The sequence below is a fragment of the Lotus japonicus genome, chromosome 2 (assembly GCF_012489685.1).
Source record: "Lotus japonicus ecotype B-129 chromosome 2, LjGifu_v1.2".
In the NCBI taxonomy this organism is placed as follows: Eukaryota; Viridiplantae; Streptophyta; class Magnoliopsida; order Fabales; family Fabaceae; genus Lotus; species Lotus japonicus.
In genome coordinates, this window is record NC_080042.1 from 36,552,332 (window position 1) to 36,574,424 (window position 22,093).

A 22,093-nucleotide genomic window follows, 5' to 3' on the forward strand; every position below is an offset into this window, starting at 1 on the left:
TTTAACGCTTTAAATTTTGGTCACTAATTTAACCATTAGAACTAATATGACAAGTAATGCTTATTTAAACATAATATTAAAAGACTAATAATATGACCGACGCTATATCTTTTTAAGGACTAATTCAACTTAAAAGTTAACCAGCTTTCCACTCATTCCAAAGCACAGAAAGTAGAAGCAAAAATTTCTTTCATAGGGTTGAGTACTTTCAACTTAAAAGTAACTCAGAAAGACACACTTGCGCATTTGACTTAAGCATATAGATAGACGAAAATAATGGTGTTGGTGTGTTTGAGAGAAAAGAAGGTGGAGGGAGGGGGGGATTGGGAAGGATACTTAATTTACAGCAACATGTGTATGACTTCATTCAGAAACTTCTAATTTACACGAAAGGAAAACAGCTTCTCAAATTTACATGCCCGCTAGCTTCCTCCAAAAACATAACTTTAACATAAAATTACCATCTTCCTATTAGGACTAACAATAAAATTAGAAGGAGAGAGAACACTAAGTGCTGCCAACCATCATTGCAGCTTGAGGATATTATCTGATAAAACAAACTCTTAACTACCGTCCAAAAGACTCATACGGTTGTTAGTTCAAACCTTGGGATGATAACCTAGCAGACGGTGACTCGCCTAGAGAAACAGAAGCTAGAGATGAAGCCCAAACCCGAGCACTCCTCACCCTTACATGAAAAATCCTGGTCTTGCATAGTCTAAGCTTGTTCCAAACCCTCCTCACATCAATCACTTGAAGCACACGTCCCATCACTTGGCTCGTCTCGCCAAATATTTGCATGTTAAGATGAGGAATGCAGAAAACCCAGAATGCTCGAAGACGCAACACAATCTTAGGGAATACAAAAAGAAGTATCCTCAAACAGAGAAACAGAATAGAGCATACTAAGTAAGGTTCCCTACTTGATATTTCTTTAAGCGACAAACCCAGCAACGACTTCATATTTAATTTTTCATCACTCATCATGCTGCTTACAATGACATTATTGCTCGCTTCAAATCCTAAGATCGGCACACAGATAAATGGAGGTATAAGTTACATGATAAGGCTACTGTTATCAGTCATTGTAGTTGCTTAGACTTCAAGTGAGTTGTTAATCAACTAAAAAATAAGAATCAGTGTATACTTACTCGTATTTCTCTCATAAAACTCCAAAAGTGAGAGGAGATATTTTGGACCATGATATCTCAACCTTGAGGTCTGGTTCACAAGTAATATGGCAGGCAAGCTATGTATTCCGTATTTTGAATATAAGCTGCAAAGTGAAACAAATGTAGACATCAACAGACATTCATATAATACAGGTAGCAAACTGAGTAGTGCCATACTCTGTGGAATTTAAAATTCACTTACAAAATATAAAGTATAAAAGGAAGGAATGTGTTTAACATTACTTAATGACATTAGCCTAATCAATAGGAAACTTATATATTGCTGAACTAGGAACAGACTTAACTACTGCAAGTCTGCAACCTGTATGCTATGTTCTAACCAACCAAATAGAGCATACAGCACAGGACATTAAGTTCATCATTATCCAGAAACTTCTAAAGGAAGCAAAGTAGTTTCAAAACCTTGGCCAAGCTGATGATTGCTCAAGAACCAAATGCTCAATTTGAGGAAACATGGAACTAAGGCTTTCGAATTTAGAAAGCATCCTTTGTGAAAATGGGCACCATGAAGCATAGAAGAGCATAGAAATATACTCAATTCTCTTTCTGCCAGACAGAACTTCTTCTATAACATTTCCATCAACCTATACAAATAAGAAGAAAAATTAAATACTTTTAGAATATAATATAAAACCATTCATTTGGCCCTTAACCAACAGCTTAAGCTTTTGGGATAATTGGTTACTTGACAAATACATGTCATCAGAATAAGCAAATTTGTACAAGTCATGTCAGCTGACCATAATCAAATCATTAAAATTATGTACCTACAAATAAACATTTTTTTGGAAACTCGAAATAAAAAAAATGCAATGGAGAGAGAAATTATGTAAAAATGAGAAAAGCAAGCATTGTACATTTAAAGGAAAAAAAACTGCTAAGCTCATCATCTTCGATTTATACTATTAAAATGAGTGAAAAATACACTGTTCCATACAAAATTTCTCATACTTTTAAACATCAGTCTGAAAAACGAGAACATTAATTGAAGCCCATAAAAAGGGAATTAGCTTAAAATTACTTGAATTTGATAAAATAATACTCGTATTTCATTGATAATACGTGACTAAAGACTACAGTATATATAGACTAACAAAGAGATCAAAAGAAACTAAATCTATCTAAACATATCTCTATTTAAATAGATACTAATCTAAAATAGATAAACAAATCTTAACTATATCTCTATGAAATAAGACTAATAATAAACTAAATCTTAATAGATATTCAACACTCCCCCTCAAGCTAAAGCTTACTTAGCTTTAAGCTTGTAACAAATTGAACCCAAGAAGAAAATTATTTTAATAGATATCTCCCCCCTAATAATGACAGTCTTGGCGAATCTCTGAATTGAATAATCTTTCAAACTTCTGCTAAATCCATGGGCAGGCAAAAGACAATTTTTCATACTTGATCTGGTTGAAACTGATGCAAGACAAAAACCAATTCTTCTGGAGTGTCGTAGGATAGCTGAGTCAGCATACAAGGGCGGAAAAAACCAGCAACAATACGCCCGAAAACAAAACAAGGCTGAAGCAACAACTCACCAACAACAACCACACAGAAATAAAACATACTTGAGGTCGATCGATTGATGGCTTCTAAGACAAACAATGGTGTCAACTTTGACACAGACAACTCTCAAACATTAGAGAGTGGGTCAGCGCAACTCGCAGCTGAAGCCCTAAAACCAGAACCAATAACTCTCGACTAGAGAGTGGGCCAGCGCAACTCGCAGCTGAAGCCCTGAAACCAGAAAACCAAACAATCGAGACAAAACAAACGAAGGTGACACTATCACCTTCAAAACCAAACCAAACCAAATTGCATAAAGTCAGCCAAGATCAATATAATAATAGCATCTCGAACCATGAGACGCAAACAACAACTCAAATCTCAAAAACCAATGTGGACCTGAGCGTCAAAACAGAGTTAAAACTCTAAACCAAACCAAACCAAACTTGGCCAACAGTGAGATATGGAACGAGAAACGTCCAAACAGGGTAAAACAGCTGACCCACAAACCAAACAGGGAGAGGAAGATCGGATGATCACAATTGTAAAGGCACAACACACGTCAAAACAGAGGATCCTTAAAACCAAACCTGGCTGATACACAAAGAGGACCAGCGAGAACAAAGCAGCGGAGAGAGCGGCGCAACCTGGCTGATACACAAAGTGGACCAGCGTGAACAAAGCAGCAGAGAGAGTGGTGCGTGGACTTCACACGCAGAGAGATGGGAGGTGTGTGGCTTGGAATCCGGCGGCGGTGGCTGACTGTAGTCTCTAAGATATTTAACAATATCTAACACTTCCCCTCAAGCTAAAGCATATATGTCATATGCATAGCTTGTAACAAATATTATTAACTCGAGAAGCTGCTGCTGCCGGAGAGAGAAATTCACACAACACTTCCCCTCAAGCTAGAGCATATATATCATATGCATAGCTTGTAACAAAAATAATTAACTTGAGAAGCCGCTGCTGCCGGAGAGAGAAATTCCCAAAAACAATCCAAAAATCTTTTCCAACTCTAAAACCACAACTGTGCCAACCAAAACCAAGAAACCAAGAGCAACCCAACACACTAATTGAGAACTGGACTGGACCAAAGAGCCACGTGGTGCTTCATTCTGGCACCATCAGAAACTTCTAATATCACCACTGCTTAAAGCAACATGAAAACTTTTATGTACCATTAAAGACAAACACAAACAAATGCAGTAATCAGAAGTTGTTGAGGCTTGAAATTTCCCTTCAGCGCCTACTTCCAATGAGTAGGTAAAGACTTTGCCCCTTTCGCACAGTAGGAAAAAAGAGAGTGAATCTGTGAAATCTGAAATCGCTTAAACTGTTGCATCAAGAAAATCTCAACCTTGTCATGAACCAGAATTGTAATGATGTTGGTCGAACACTTTATCACTGTTAACACATTAATTTATGAAAAACTGATTTTGAGAAATCGCCACAGATGTAATGATCAATGATCTTTTTTTGTGGTTTCTACACCGAATATTCAGTATATGAATTGGCAAAGAAGGAAATTGACGAAGAAATCATAAGAGAATCACAAGATGAAGGGCATTAGTAGCGTTCTTTTCCATCAAAAACTTTAATACCACTGTTGTTGATGAAATAGAAAGGAAAGCTCCAACAAAAACCTCTTCTGAAGCTTTACCACCACTTAGAAATAAAGTAAGTCCACATTTGCACATAAATAGAAAAATCTGAAGTAGGCCTCCAAGAACAGCAAACAATACTCTGGATCTGGGCAAAAAGAGCCCTGGAATAGCACCAGGAGGGGAAGACGACCTTGCCTGTGCAATCACGACAGCGAAAGGATGCTTGGAGGGCGGCGCGTTAACATCACGCGCCAGGAGGGAAGCCGTGAGTGAAGGGACGTTGACAGTGTTGAACGTCAATGGTGACTGCCAAGAACGTGACAAGGATCACTAGGTTCCAAGAGAAAGGGAGCCATAATCAGAAAGAAAAGAGGCCGTAAGAAAACGGCTAGAACTAACCAACGGAAGCAAAGTACGAAAAATAAATCCAAAGAGATTTGGAAAGTCACCATGAGGGGGCTCACGGGGGAAGAGCCCCCTCACAGCGGTAGGATCGAAACTTGCTCTGATACCAACTTGAATTTGATAAAATAATACTCGTATTTCATTGATAATACGTGACTAAAGACTACAATATATATAGACTAACAAAGAGATCAAAAGAAATTAAATCTATCTAAACATATCTCTATTTAAATAGATATCATCTCTATTTAAATAGATACTAATCTAAAATATATAAACAAATCTTAACTATATCTCTATGAAATAAGACTAATAATAAACTAAATCTTAATAGATATTCAACAAAATTTAATGGATTTTAAAATGAAAAAGATCAACATTTTGAGGGAAGTTTTAAATCCTTCTATATCAAGCCAAATTAATTTGCAACAAAGAATACAAGGTAACAATTACAAACTCGAATCCCCACCCCATGAATAAAATTTAAGCCAACCTTTTCCTTTTCTGATTAACTTCTTCAGAGGCTCTTTTGGAAAATAATGGATTAATTAAGGACCAAAGTGAAATGACCAATAACCATTTTAAATCAAGATGTGATGTCAAACCCACATTTATTGTTGGGCTAGAACCAACATGAGACCTAAAATGATAAATCTGCAGTACAACCTTACATCTTACAAGGAACTTACATATGTCTGTTCATTCAATAGTTAGGATAAAAGTACTGTATTTTGTAATGAGGCAATGGGTGTTTTGGGGTAAGGATTTGGGTATTGAACAGCTATTAATTGTAATATTTAGTATCACATTGAATTTTCTCTTAATTTCATTCGGGCAAGGCAGTTTTATTGTCACTTTTGGCTTAACTAAGTTAAATTTTGGGTTGGTTTCTCTTAATATCAGCTGCTCATGTACTTTTTACTAGACACCTTCACTCAACATGCGCACCCAAATTGACTAGCCCCCCTCATGTCTCTTTCTTTCTTCATTAATCACTCAGTCTTCCTATATAGCTCTCTCTCTCTCCTTCATCTCAGTTCTCTCTTTATCCCTATCAATCAAAATAAAGCTTCAGCTGATAGGAACCGGTATCTCCATTGCTTGAAATAGGGAAAACGAGCTTCATCTAGATACGAACAGCAGAACTTTGAGGGTTTGCAAACCTCCCAGTGCTCAAAGGCCCTATTCTCTCTAGTGACTTCTAGTGAGAATGACCATCACAAACTATCAACTCATGCTAGCACATACAAGAGCCACACCAAGATGAAAATCATGCGAATAAAGGGAGGGCAGAAGAGTACTTTTGACAAATATAGATATACCTAACGCATGCAGTAACCATACTCACAAAAAGAGAGGGAAAATGTAAAAGCTTTACTACAAGTCTACAAGTGTAGCACTAGGTGTTTAATACAACAACTACTAAAAATAAACGACAACAATAATTTTCCATGTCGAGAAAATGACAACAAAAAAATAACAATGCCCAATGTGGTATGAACTAAGAAGTAAGAAGTGTGTGGGTAATGAGTGGTTGATACACAGTTTCCCTAGGAAGGAAATGCATCACATTTGGATATGTTAGTGTTAACATTAGGGAAAGTCTCCCCAGATTACAGCACTGCAGATTTCCGAGGGTCTGCACCTCCCTGCCCTAAGGTTCAAATTTCCTCTCAAATGAAAAGATATTCATTAACCCTCTCATCCCTTCCTACTATCTTTATACAATATAGCCTGCAACTATAAATATCTCAGTCCACTAATCTTAACTAACTACTCTAACCAAGGGGTTGCCAAACAGTCAACTACCAAATGAAGAGAAAAAGGCTAAAAAAAACCAAATGAAGAGAAAAAAGCAGAATAGCAGTAGCGGCAGTTTTATACAACTGTATTCTTTGGATTAATGGTCTTAGGAAATCAGATATCAGGGAAAGCATTTCTATCTATTTCTTTAAACTGAAAGTACTATGAATAGTTTATTGATAATTGATTCAGAAGTATAATATTTATAGACTAGATTTCTAGATGCTTCCTAGTCAACCACTAAATCTAAAGAATAAAATCTATCTTATCCTAATCGACTATAACAGAATAATATAACATATTATAACTATAATCTATCATAATAAAATAATATTAATATAAATCTAATCTTAACAAACTATATCTTAATAGATAGAATTAACAAAGTATATCCTAATAGAGATATCAACCTTATTTGCAAGATGCTATAACCCCTACTCCCTATTCATTATCCTTATCATTTTAGTATTCAAGATCAACAACAAAAATGGCACTGGAGCAGAGGTGACTTTACACAAACAATAAATTATTTTTGTAAACTGAGAGTAACAAGAAATATTATTGAATTATATTTGGATTTTGGTGAAATTTTAGGTGAGCTTCTCTCGGTCAGTTACAAGTATTGCAGTACAAACAAATTATAGTTAACCGTGGATACGGACCAGGTGTTAAGAGCGTGTTGTGAGTGAGGAAGGAGAGCAGATCAGAGAAGAAAAGAGGGTGGAAGAGGAAAAATTAAAAAAAAAATGTAGTTTATTTGGTATCCATATGGGAGTCTTTTTAGGGGCTGAGAAGGAGAAATCAGAGAAAATAGGGGAAGCAATCGATAATATACAAATGGCCGAGAAAAAGCTTCCTTTATCAGTCAGATCATGCCAGTTTATTATATCAGATGTTTTCTCTTAGATTTGCCATTTCATTAAAAGAGGATGGGGGAAATAGTCACACGCACACAGGAAGAACCAGAACGATTTCACATACGCACAGATGGCATACTATCAGTGCTTCTGGACCACTAATAAAAATACCAAACATGCAATGTTAGACTAATCAATTCTAGCTATTAGAGTATATAGGTGATATGAAAATATTGGTTATGCTTAGTGTGTGTGTGCCAGCTGGAATGCCAGCTGGACACAGTTGTTAATTCTGTTTTGAACAGCTGTCAATTCTGTTAGAGGAACAGCTGTCAATTCTGTTAGAGGTTGTTACCATTCAGTTAGAGTTAGCTTAGCTGTTAGTTTAGCTTGTAGAGCAAGCTTCTTCAATCCTATATAAGGATTCAATCCTCATTGTATCGGTTAACAATTCATAGTGAATATTTCATATGCAAATCTTTTTCTCTTTCTCTGGTTTTCCTATTATGGTATCAAGAGCCTAAGATCCATGGCTATGGATGCTTCATCTCCTTCCTTACCTTCTTCTTCTTCTTCTACAAACACTCTCTCTCAAGCGTTTTCTCACAAATTGAGCATCAAGCTCGATGACTCCAATTTCTATTCATGGAAACAACAAGTGGAAGGGGTCATCAGATCACACAAGCTTCAGAAATTTGTGCAAGATCCACCTCTGATTCCTGAGAAGTTCTTGACTGATGCAGATAGGATCACAGAGAATGTGAATCCTGCATTCTCAGATTGGGAGCAACAAGATTCACTCCTCTTCACATGGCTTCTCTCTACTCTTTCACCTTCAATTCTTCCAAATGTGATTCAGTGTGTGCACTCCTGGCAGATTTGGGAAGAAATTCACTCATTCTTCAATGCAAAATCACGTGCTCAGTCAACACAGTTGAGGAATGAACTGAAGAACATCACAAAAGGTACAAAAACTGCTTCTGAGTTTCTGCAAAGAATCAAGACAATTGTGAATACTCTTGCTTCAATTGGAGAACCTGTCACCTTTCGTGATCATCTAGAAGCGATTTTCGATGGTCTCTCAGAAGAATACAGTGCTTTGATGACTGTTATCTACAATCAAACCACCTATTACACAATCTCTGAAGTGGAAGCCATGGTGATCTCTCATGAAGCGCGGTTTGACAGGATGCGGAAGAAGCAACTCGCAGAAACCACTCCTTCGGTGTTTCTGACGCAAGCGACAGCGCCGTCTGCGTCTTCTACAACACCGGCGCCGCCGCCACAAGCTTTGTGGACTCAGCCTGCTCCGGCGCCGCCGCCACCAGCGACGCAACCTCCAGCGACAGCTGTCGCTCCTTTCCAGCCAGTCGATGCTGCTGTTGACTCTGGTTATGGGAATCGCGATGATCAAAATCTCAATTCTGGAAACTATGGCAGAGGACGCGGGCGCGGAAGAGGACGCAATGTCCAGTGCACTTACTGCAACAAATGGGGCCATGATGCAGCTTCTTGTTGGTCGCGTCCCTCAGGAGTTAGTCCTCATGCTAATTCCAGTACCAATTCTGGTCAATCTGGGAATTGTGGTGTTACTGTTTCAGCAGATGTTCCTTCTTCATTAGTTTCTGCAGATACTTCCCCAGCATTATCTTCTGCTCATGATCAGCCAGCTGATACTCCTGTTTCAGTGGCTGTTGCAGCTCCTCCAGTGGCTGTTAACAGTCATCCTATGCAAACTAGAGCCAAATCAGGAATTGTCAAGCCAAGGTTACAACCCACTCTGTTACTTACTCACATGGAACCAACTTCTGTCAAGCAAGCTATGAAGGATGCTAAGTGGTATAAGGCAATGCAAGAAGAGTACACAGCTCTTATGAACAATGGTACATGGACTCTTGTTCCTCTACCAACTAACAGAACAGCGGTGGGGTGTAAGTGGATTTTCAGAATCAAAGAGAATCCTGATGGCTCTATCAACAAGTACAAAGCACGGCTGGTGGCTAAAGGCTATAGTCAAGTCCAAGGGTTTGATTATTCTGAGACCTTTTCCCCAGTAGTGAAGCCTATTACAGTGAGACTTATCCTTTCACTTGCTATTTCAAGAGGCTGGCCACTACAACAGCTGGATGTCAACAATGCTTTTCTTAATGGTGTGTTGGAAGAAGAGGTGTACATGGTACAACCTCCTGGTTTTGAGCACAAGGACAAGAATCTGGTCTGCAAGTTGCAAAAGGCCCTTTATGGCCTCAAACAAGCTCCAAGAGCTTGGTTTCATAGGCTGAAAGAGGCTCTCATCAAGTTTGGTTTCCAAGCCAGCAAGTGTGATCCCTCCTTATTCACCTACTATTCCTCACAAGGCTGCATTTACATGCTTGTTTATGTGGATGATATCATCATCACTGGGGCTTCTATGACTCTCATTCAACAACTTACAACTCAACTTCATTCTATTTTTGCTCTAAAACAGCTTGGTCAACTTGACTATTTTTTGGGTGTTCAAGTCACTCATTTGACTAGTGGAAGCTTGCTGCTGAATCAAACTAAGTATATTTCAGACCTTCTCACCAAAGTCAACATGCTTGATGCTGCAGCTATTTCCACTCCTATGCAATGTGGCGTCAAACTCTCCAAACATGAAGGTTCTGTTCTAAAGGATCCTACTGAGTATAGAAGTGTAGTTGGTGCACTTCAATATGCAACCATTACTCGCCCAGAAATCTCATTTGCAGTCAACAAGGTGTGCCAATTTCTGGCACAACCTCATGAGGAGCATTGGAAAGCTGTCAAAAGGATTCTAAGATACCTAAAGGGCACTCTTACTCACGGTGTACTTCTTCAACCATGTTCCATGACCAGGCCTCTCCCTTTGATTGCCTACTGTGATGCTGATTGGGGATCTGACCCTGATGATCGCAGGTCCACATCAGGCTCATGTGTTTTTCTTGGTTCCAATCTTATTTCTTGGACAGCTAAGAAGCAGACTCTGGTTGCAAGGTCAAGCACTGAGGCAGAGTATAGGAGTCTAGCAAATACTACTGCAGAACTGTTATGGGTGCAATCTTTACTCACAGAACTGAAAATTCCCTTTACTACTCCTACAGTTTATTGTGACAACATGAGCACAGTGTTGCTGACTCACAATCCTATTTTGCACACCAGAACTAAGCATATGGAAATGGATATATTTTTTGTAAGAGAGAACGTTCAGGACAAGAGTCTCCTTGTTCAGCATGTGCCCTCTGAACATCAAAAAGCTGACATCTTCACCAAAGCTCTCTCCCCAACAAGGTTTCTACAGCTCAAGGACAAACTGAATGTAGTTGACAAGCTTCAGCTTTTGTCACCTCCTTCAGTTTGAGGGGGTGTATTAGAGTATATAGGTGATATGAAAATATTGGTTATGCTTAGTGTGTGTGTGCCAGCTGGAATGCCAGCTGGACACAGTTGTTAATTCTGTTTTGAACAGCTGTCAATTCTGTTAGAGGAACAGCTGTCAATTCTGTTAGAGGTTGTTACCATTCAGTTAGAGTTAGCTTAGCTGTTAGTTTAGCTTGTAGAGCAAGCTTCTTCAATCCTATATAAGGATTCAATCCTCATTGTATCGGTTAACAATTCATAGTGAATATTTCATATGCAAATCTTTTTCTCTTTCTCTGGTTTTCCTATTACTAGCTCATTAATAATCAGTATTGAATCTAAATAACAAAGTTCTGGAGAGCCAAAGTGTTAACTCTGGCAGAAATTGAAGATAGAAAGACGAATAGAAACGGGAACCTAACCCAGAATCAATGAGATTCTAAGCTAGACTGCTAGAGAGAAAGATTGTATTGACAATTTGGGGAAGAACACCTACAACTGATTCCCAATGATCAGCATCTGGTTCAAAAACCAGTTCCAAATTCTACTTCACCAAAGATAACATGGGATATGGGTGAAATGAGGAGGTCTTGAATCACCTTAACCCATTTAGGCTCCTGCTGTAACTCTGAATTCCAAGCTTCTTTCTCTTCTGAAGTCAATATAGAGATTGCTGAGTACATCATTTTTCTGGACAAGGCATCAGCCACAGTGTTTTCACTTCTTGGCTTGTATTGGATTTCAAAATCCAAGCCCACAAGCTTCACTGCCCATCTGAATTGTTCATCAGAAAATAGCCTTTGGTCAGTTAAAAATTTCAGGCTCTTTATGATGAAGTGTCTTCCCATCAAGTAATGTCTCCATTTCTGAATTGCTTGTACCAAAGCCATCAATTCCCTTTCATAAACAGACTTTTGTTGAGCTCTAAGAGCTCCTTGGCTCCAAAAAGCTAGGGATTTACCCTCTTGCATGAGGACAGCCCCTAATCCCTTGCTTGAGGTATCTGTCTCCACTACAAATTGCTTAGAAAAATCTGGTACTGCCAGCATTGGGAGGTTAATCATGGCAGATTTCAACCATTCAAAAGCTTTTGTGGCAGACTCCTCCCAGTTGAACCCTTCCTTCTTGAGAAGTTGTTTGGCAATTTTTCCGTAGTCCTTGACAAACATATGTAATATCCCGTCAGCCTTAGGAATCCTCTTAACCCCTTGATGTCCTTAGGCATTGGCCAGTCTTTCATTGCTGCTATCTTTGTTTGGTCAGCAGCTACTCCATTTCCAGATATAATATGGCCCAGATACTCCAAGTTAGACTGTCCAAAGCTGCACTTTTTCCTATTGGCCTTAAGTGAATGGTGTTCCAATAGTTGCAGCACTTGTTGTAAATGAATGCAGTGGCTGGTCATGTCTGGACTATACACCAGAATGTCATCAAAGAAAACTAAGGCACACTTCCTCAAGTAAGGCTTGAGAACCTCATTCATAAGAGCTTGAAAAGTCGATGGGGTATTAGTGAGCCCAAAGGGCATCACAAGAAACTCATAGTGTCCCTCATGAGTTCTAAAGGCTGTCTTTTCAATGCCTTCTTCCTTCATCCGGATCTGGTGATATCCAGATTTCAAGTCTAATTTGGAAAATACCCTAGCACCACCCAATTCATCCAGCAACTCCTCAATTATGGGAATAGGAAATTTGTTGGGGACAGTAATCCTGTTGAGGGCTCTATAATCTACACAAAATCGCCACCCCCAATCCTTTATCTTAACTAAGATGATTGGACTTGAATAGAGACTAATACTTGGTCTTATTACCCCAGCTTCCAACATCTCAGCCACTAGCTTTCACTCTCAGTCTTTTGGTAATAAGGGCACTTATATGGCCTCAGATTGGGGATTTCAGATCCCTCCTTCAAGTTTATGGAATGATCATGCCTTCTTTTGGGAGGTAGTCCTTGAGGATCCTGAAAAACAGTGCCAAACTGCAGCAGCACCTCTGTTACTTCTGTTGGTATTTCCCTTTCTGTTTTCTGTTCCAGATTTCTAGTATCACAATGAACCAAAAGTCCTTCTCCTTCCTTAAGTAAAACTTGCATAAAAGCACCAAATGATAACTCAGTATTGGTTAATGAAGGATCGCCAGTTAGTGTTACCAGTTCTGTCCCCTTCCTCAAGGTGAGCTCCATTTTACCAAAATCAGCCTTAACTGCCCCTAGACTGGCCAGCCAATCAAGGCCTAATACCACATCAACACTACTGAGGCCAAACAGATAAAATTATGAACTACTTCTACAGCTTGTACCATTAACTTCAGCTTTGAACACTTACCTCTGCATCTAACTTTATGGCCATCTCCAACTTCAACAGAATAAGTTGGAGTCTCTTCTACCAGCAGCTGGAGTTCATCCACCAACTTCCTGGAAATGAAGTTGTGAGATGCTCCACAGTCTATGAGTACCACAACTGTATGCTTGCCCAATTCACCTTTCATTTCCAAGATTTGGTAGAGGTGAGGCCAGTCATAGAACACAGGGATAATTGGAGTGAATTGAATACTCAAGAGAGGGCATCCAAGAATTCACCCCCTTCCCCTTCTTCTTCTTCCTCTTCCATGATTATCATCCTCAATTGCTTATTCCTACACTTGTGAATTGTGATCCCTGCTATAGGGTTCATCACATCTGAAACATAAGTTTTTCTCCCTTTTCTCCCTCATTTCTGCTCCAGTTAGATGCTTAAACTCACCCCCTCTGTTCCTGGCATTTTCAACCCCTGCACTGTTCCTGGAAGGTGCAGTCACACTTCCTACAGTTGAACCTTCATTCTTATGATCAGTGCTAGTGTTAGCCTGTGGTTCTACTGTTACAACCTTGTTATAGCTACTGTTCCTATAGTTGCTGGTGGATCTGGTAAATCCAGTCCCTCCCTTCCTAGTGACTACCAAATTCTTTTGCTCAATGAGTATAGCCTTCAGGATTACTTCAGCAAAAGTGTGCAACTCAAATAGTCTTACTTTAGCCTTAATCTCTTCTTTCAACCCATTCAGAGAAATTCCCCTAACGAAATCATGTCAGTTTCTTACAAAGCCCCAGCATATCTCTCAAATTCCTCAACATACACATCTACAGTACTCAATTGTTTTAAAGACAACAACAATTCAAAAGGATTCTGGATCATTGAAGGTTGGAATCTCCTTACCACAGCAAGCTTGAAGCTTTCCCATGTTGGTGAAGAATTGCAGCGTTCCCACCACTGGAACAAGCTGAGAACACGACCTTCTAAGGCAACCACGGTAGCTTGCATCCTTTCATCCTCTGAAACTTCTCTCAGTGAAAAATACCTCTCGAGCCTTTGTGTCCAACCGAGAGCATCGTCTCCTGAGAAGATTGAAATTTCCAATTTCCTCCATCGATTCTTGGTCGGAATTCTCTGGCGAATCTCACGATCCCTTCCAATCTCGCTACCTTCTTCATCTGAAAGTTCCCTTCTCCAATCACCCAACCTGGCTTTGAGTGCAGCGATGAGATCCTCTGCCTTCTTCGTTCGAGCTTCATTCAACTCCAATCTGGTGTGTAATTCCTCTCTTTCCTGTCGCGACCCTTTCTTGATTCTAGCTGGTTTCGCTTCTTGCCATTCTCCTGGTCTTGACCATACAGAGTTGCAGATTGATGGATATTCAGGCACCAGGACGGTGCTCTGATACCAGTGTTAACACTGGCAGAAATTGAAGATTGAAAGAAGAATAGAAACTGGAACCTAACCCAGAATCAATGAGATTCTAAGCTAGAGAGAAAAATTGTATTGACAATTTGGGGAAGAACATCGAATTAGGGTTACAACTAATTCCCAATGATCAGCATCTGATTCCACAACCAGTTCCAAATTCTACTTCACCAAAGATAACTTCCTCTGCAAGCTATAGCTATATATAGCCTAACTGAACTAACAAACTCTAACTGCCAGCTAACAAACTCTAACCGCCAGCTGTGTATTAACTGGCCTAATAGGTTTATTACTCATCAGTCCTTGAATTATTTCATTATACAGCTCTAGTCCTCTTCCTTAAATACACATGTTTAAGAGCTGGTTTAACCCTAGACCTATCACAAAGCTTTTAGTTGCAAATCAATAATAACCCTTTGCTAACATTTGATCAAAATGCTCAGTTTGATGCATTGCTTCTCTAACATTCTAGAACAAAGGCATATTAAAAATGATAAACAACCAAATGAGCTACAACCCAGTTAAAAAGAAAGATGAGCAGAAATTCAGAGTACCAGTGATCACATATCAGCTAGAGAAATCTACTCTAGATCAAACAGTATATCTTGGGTACTGTGAAAATTTTAATACGTATTTTGGTACTTTGAGATTCTGATAAACTTGATTAACTATATGTAATAAACAAAGTATGAGTTTGAAATTAATAGATTTTTCAATCGATCGTAAAGGTTCAATAAATGGAAATTACATTGAAGAAATTATGTAAGAGAGCACTTGAGGTATAACTGACTTATTACACAGATCATCTGTTTTCCAGACTGTAAACAACATGTTTTAGTTGATGGATTATGTAACATTAAACTAATGGTTGAACAACAAGAAGATCTGAATTGAAGACATTATTAGGGACTACAGCTATTTGATTGATATTATGAAAATGTTATCTATGTTCTAAAGGAAAACATAATCATTCAAAAGATTTCACAGGAGTTTTTCCCCTGCTTATACTAGGAAAAAAATTATATGGTACCACATAATATTAGAAAACTATTATATGTCAATGTCATAACTTTCTTTTACACTTTTAGATATGAAACTCACCAAATGACCCTGGACATATTTCACCTTTTCTTGTTTCTACTGATGTGATACACTTTCAAACTTCTTTATATTATTTTAATTTTAATGTTTTACAAGTTCAAGTTTAACCCTTACACATAGCTTTTTTGACAAGTTTATGTCCCTTCATTTTAACTTCGGAAGAAAAAATGACAGAGCACATTTTGGTTTTTTTTTTTGTGCGTTATTGTTCGATAGTTTTCTTGCGGCACATATTTCTTCCTCTGGCCCACTTGTTGGTATGTTGCCGGTCTAGTGACGCTTATATACCAGTAAATATCTATTATGTTCATTCTTCTTGTATATTTCTTATTCTTATAAAGATGTTAATTATATATTATATTAGTTGCACAAATTATGCATGTTAAAATTTAAATTTTCTTAGAAATCAAATGCAAGTTGGTCCCCCGAAGTTAGAATCCTGCATCCGCCACTGATTAAGTGGGTTCAGATTCAGAAGATGCATGAGAAGATCATGTAAGTTAACAGTATCATATTGGCCATCTTATCATCTATAAAACATTTCATGTGAAATGTTAAAAAGGAGAAATATATGCAATCCCCTCAGGAATCAAAGCTATCATTTATTTCAATAATTCATCAAAAGTAATATCTTGACGATATTAATCATCACTCTCTAATAGTGTGTTTCTGTGCATATTGAACATATTGTACATGACTTCCAAAGCTAGCCAAGTTTCGTGAGAAGCAACGATTTGTTGCTTCTGGCCTGTTGCATACATGGGGAAAAATAATCAGATGCTAAATGGTTATCAGAGGACATCAAATGGAGGTACTTCATTGTTAAACCAATAGGACCACGGCACCATGTAAAAATAATTAACTAGTTCTCAGCAAACCATAAATGATACAATACAAACCACAATACTAGGGATATGACAACAAAACAGTTCCAAGGAAGGCTTCAATTAAACCCTCAAACTTCGCCTAAAAGAAAAAATTAAAATCTCCAAAAGCATTTCTTAAACTAGCCGATTTCTGGTTTAATGGGGGTCTAAGAAAACTGACACTGAAATACAAATTCATCCAAGAAACACAAATAGTACAATATTTAATGAATAGTGTTCCACACAAATAAAGCAAAGTAAGGCTATCCTCCTCTAAAATGGTAGCAAACTAGCAATAAATCCTCAAGGTCCTAGAGTCCTAGACATTAGAATAAATTCAATTGTTTGATATAAAATTGAAAAGAAGTTCTAAAAGAAATCAACGAAAAAACAGGAAATTACGGAAAATCACCCCAACATGCCTTTCCTTAATTATATTTATTATTGCCAATCTTTAAAAAGCAGGAAATTTAAGATATAAATAAATAAAGCGTTCCTTCCTTTTTCTGATAAAATGGGGCTAAAAACCCAAAAACAAAGGAACTAGGTTCTCAAGTACAAAGTACTAGCATTTCAAAAAAAGTACAAAGTACTACAATAATCAAACATAAAAGAACTATCGGAAGAGGCTCAAATGATCTATACTGATTTAGTGATTTAGCATCCTCAATCCATTCTTTGCAAAGGAATCCGCCACTGAACTAGCCTCCCTAAATAAATGCTTCCACTAAAATAAAGGGTTCCCAGCTAAGTGATTCCCCCAAATTCACAGAATCTAATCGCAACCCAGATATTCAAACTAACAAAAATCAATTGACACGGCATCGAGAACCTAGAAATGGTAGTGAAAACAAAAACCTAGATATCAAGAAATTAAAAAAAATTAAACCTGCGAATGAATTCGAAAAGGGAAAAAATTTCAAATGAGAGAAGAACAGCGAAGAAAGAAAAGAGGTACCTGAAGTGGCGGATTCGATTGAACCAACACGGGGCACTGAGATTGAAGATTATAGAGAAACGAAGGAGGCTCGGGGATGCACGATGTTGAAGAAGAAGACCCAGACGCGGATTGAAGGAGAGAAAACGATGCCATGCATAGGAGAAGAAGCGAAGCAGCCATGTATGGAGGAGGAAAAGAAGAACAAAATGCAGCCATGTCTGAAGAAGGGTATAAAGGATAAATACAAGAAAAACCGGAGGGTATAATGGGAAAGCGCAGAGAATTCAAAGAGGGTTTCTGGACTTGTGGCCTTATTGGCGTCTTCCGCTGTATCTCTTCGGTTCTACTTGGCTGTGCCTCTACGGCGGTGGGTTGTTGGGTTCGATTTGGTTTGGTTAGGTGATTTGATGCTAAACAAAAGGGGTTTGGGTTTAACACCCCACCCATTAGGCCCCCCGCCCCACCTTGGGGGGCGAAATTACCAGAAAACCAGTTGGTTAAAAACGGTAAATGATTACCCGACTCTATAACGGGTAATCATTTACCGATCGTGTTTAAAACATATAAACACGACAGTTTGGGTTTTGAAACCCATTATTTCAAAACCCAAATTTCCCTCCCTCAATCGCATCCTCTCTCAAAGCTCGGTTCCACCACTTCAATCATCTCAAAGGTCGGTTCTAATCATCATCAAAGCTCCCACAAAGTACTTAAACTAACTATAAATAAGGTACCAAAGCTAACACCACTTACCAGAAGTTAAAAGTTTTCCCTTGGTGGTGGTGGTGGTGGTGGTGGAAATGTGGAGATGGTGGTGGTGGTGGGAAGGTGAAATGTGAGGGAGGAGTGGAGTAATGGTAGAATAAGGTAGTTTGGGCGAGTTATGGGGGGCTGGTGGGGGGTTGTTGGAGGGAGGAGTAATGGTGGAGGGGTTGGTGGAGGGAGGAGTAATGGTGAAAAGGTGATCAAACTGCCAGATTACCAATCAGTAAATGATATACCGATATCAATATAACAATCGGTTAATGATTAACCGATATTGTTCTTCGTGTTCTGGGTAATGGGATAAAGGTGTTCATACTGAGGAACAATAACGGTAAATCATTTACCGATTGTTATTTTGACATCGGCAAATCATTTACCGATGGGTAGTTTTGGAATAAAAAAAAATGCTGGGGCGCGTAGCCTAAAGGGTGGGGTGCCAAACCCAAATCCCTAAACAGATGGTGGGCCTGTGCCAAATCTTGCCATCAGCGGTTTTTATGAGGAAACGGTCGAAGGGGGAGCAAGGATAAGAATGGGGAAGGTGGGATTGAGGGAGAAAGACGATTTACCGTTGGAGGGGAGAAATAAGGATGAAGATGAATTTTTTTTTTTAATTTGATAAGCAGAAGTAGAGAAAAAGGAACGCACAACAAGTCACGTGCAATTTTAAAAGAGGGTTCAAATTAGGACCATTCATTTTGATCCAATGGATAGTAATTAATGCTATCATCTCTCACCATAAACCACTCTTCTCACTTGATATGCTCCCTATATATATAATATAGACACGAAAATAAGGTTTTTTTTCTAGAAGGTCTATACCACATGGCACTCCCGATTCATTTAGTTTCCCTCCAATGATCAACCAAATCTTGCCTATAAATAATAGGGGAGCCACCCTGAAGCCATTTATCATTTCAAATGTGGACATTTTTGTAATTCAGGTTCCCTGTAGAATGAATGTCCTGCACGATGCTGGGACAATAGGTTCGACAATCGCTTAACAGTAAAACAGTAACTTAAAACAGAAATAACAAAACACAGGAATTGTTAACCCAGTTCAGTGAAAAACTTTCACCTACGTCTGGAGGGTTTGCACCCAAAGAAAGGAAATCCACTATCTCAAGATTCAGGAATTACAAACACTCATGAACACAACAGTTCATAGTTCACTTTCTAATCTACCCAGTGTATTTCTACTTAGTATCTCAACCTAAGTATGAGAGCTCCTCTCACTTTCTCTCAATCACTGCCACAATGATTGGTGAACACAATCAACAATCAGAGTTTGAAGGCTATCAAACACACAGAACCCTTCTTTGCTTTATAGAATCAGTGAGCAAAGAGGATTCACAACTAACAAAGGACAAAGCACAATCACAAATCCTAAAACACTTGATCTCTCTCTATAGCTTCGGTGGTCTTCAAGTTTTAGGTCTTCATCCTTTTATAGACTTCAGCAGCGGTAGCATGGGCTCTAGGGTTAGCATGGGCTGAAGTGACAGATTGCAGCAACAGCAATTCAAAACGCAATCTTGATAGATCTTGATACTTATTGCACAAGAAAAGATAGAAATCAATCTTTTAACAAAGATTGTTTCAACAAATAACAACTCATAAATAAAACCCTTCTGGAATAGCTACTTGACCCTCAAGTAACACGGAAAACATATCTTCAAATAATCTTCAAAGGGCCCACAACAGAAACTCAAGCTGAGGATTGATGTCCTAGCTTCGCAGAATCAGATGCCACGACATCTGCTTCGACAATTGGTTGTTTTGACAAAATGCAAGACAACATGGACCAACAATCTCCCCCTTTGTAAAATTTTGTCTAAAACAACACACAAACCAGAGAGGGTAAATATAACATCTTAAGCAGAGCTCCCCCTCAAATGATGCATCCATACCAACAACTAGCATAGTTGGAACATAACACTTAGCAGCAAAAACACACAAACAAAAGTACTATCAGAACTTAGCATATGATGACTGGACTGGGCGGGACATAAAGAAGATTATGTCCCGCCCAAAATGAACAAATAACCATTGAAGATAGTCATGGCGGGAAAGGCGACACGACGAGCTTCATTGCCCTCCCTTAGATGATGGACCCACAAGCCAGCTGGAAGATTCCTTTGGATTTGTCTTATATGTACAGGGATTTGGGCCCTGATTGTCAGGCCCAAATATAGGAAAGGTCCATATCATGACCACCCCCTCTATAAAAGGGGAGGTCATCCACTTGTACGAAACCAACTTTTTCAGCATTAATGAGAATATTCCTTTTATGGTAGTTTTGCTATTTTAGTGCTCTGCTAGGGTTTACTTTTTGTCTTTCTCTTACGTAAGCTTGCCCTAGTACAGAACATTGGCACCGTCTGTGGCTCTGACTTAGCTCTTCCGGTGACAGAAGGAGGAATTACGAGCCATGGAGACTCGTTCATGTGGCGTGGGTCGACGCGATCATCGCCGGCGCGGTGGTGGTCGACACGGCGGTCGCGGCGGCGGACGGAACACCAACCGTCCCCTACTGGACGAGCAAGAGCAGGAAGCTTCCTCGGAGGGGGTCCACTCAGTGGCGCCGTCGCCAGCGTCATTGGTGAATGCAGCTCCGGGAAGACCTTCAGATCTGATTGCTAAATCAGATCCAGGTGTGCGGCGGCGTTCAACGCCGCCTAACTACGTGAATTTGGAAGATCTTAAAACCACTGCTCCACGGAGAGCGCAAGAGGCAGTGACAGGTATCACGCCTGCGGCTTTGCAACAAATGTTAGATACCTTGCAGAAGGTGCAGTCCCAAAACGAGCAGTTGCAAGCCCAAGTTGAGTATCTTACTCAGCGGCAGGATTTTAAGCAAGAACAACGCCTGGAGGCGGAGGATGTAGTTGAATTTCAACCTTTTGTTCCAGCCATCACTAGGGTGGACATTCCAAAGCACCTGCAAACCATGGCATTAGACGCCTTTTCGGGCGAATCTGATCCTATGGAGCATCTTAGATATTTCAATACCAAAATGGTGATCGGCGGGGCGACGGATGCGGTAAAATGTCGATTATTGCCTTCCACGTTCAAGGGCATGGCGATGCAGTGGTTCATTCGACAACCGCCCTTCTCCATTGATAATTTCACTGATCTGTCCACTAAGTTTCTGACTCAATTTTCCGCCAATAAAACCACAAAGGCAACAATGTTTGATCTTATCAGCATACATCAGCAACCAGGCGAGAAATTAAAAACCTACATGGCACGCTTCAGCAAGATGGCGGTGCAGTTGGAGGATGAAAATCCAGATGTCTGTTTGGCGTCATTCAAATATGGCCTTCGGGCGGGAGATTTGAATAGAGACTTAACAAGGCGACCGGCGAAGGATATGATGGATCTTCGCGCTCGTGTTCAAGAGTTCATATTGATCGAGCAAGATGATCAGAAGAAACAAGAAAGAGAGGAAGGACGCAAGCAGTCTCAATCTGGCGGTGTTTCACAGGACAAATCCAAGGCGGGGAAGGAAACCAGGATAGCGCAAACCCCCCGTGTACCAAGACCGGGACCATACCAAAACTCTAAACCTGGCTTTCAAAATACATGGCACAGAAATTCACAAGGTCCCACTGCTGCCACAGCTGGTCAGCCTGGTGCTTTGCCAACGCCAGTCCCACTTACTAAGTTGAATGCACCCTTAAGTACCATTTTAAGGGCGGTTGGGCAGACCAACGTTGTGCAGTACCCACCACCCCCACGGCGGCCGCCAGCTAATGTGGACACCAATAGGTGGTGCGAGTACCACAAGGCGTTGGGGCATACGACAGATAATTGTTGGAATTTAAGGCGGGAAATTGATCGCTTGATTAAAGCTGGCCATTTGGCAAACTTTGTTAAAGACACAGCAGCGCCGGAGGTAGCTAAGATCACTCAAGGGGACAAAGGCAAAGGTAAAGAGATAGTTGAAGAGTTGGGCGATCCTGT

The 22,093-nt window shown here is 39.6% G+C and overlaps 1 protein-coding gene across 1 annotated transcript; it reads right to left on the reverse strand.

The window, feature by feature from the left end:
• Positions 1-245: 245 nt before the first annotated feature.
• LOC130737972 (5'-adenylylsulfate reductase-like 5) lies at positions 246-17,755 on the reverse strand. The gene is made up of 4 exons (XM_057589849.1): positions 17,381-17,755; positions 1,596-1,777; positions 1,152-1,276; positions 246-1,022 (listed from the first exon to the last, which is right to left on the reverse strand). The coding sequence occupies exons 1-4, from the start codon at positions 17,576-17,578 to the stop codon at positions 595-597; spliced, it is 933 nt and encodes a 310-aa protein (XP_057445832.1). The 5' UTR covers positions 17,579-17,755; the 3' UTR covers positions 246-594.
• Positions 17,756-22,093: the final 4,338 nt, after the last annotated feature.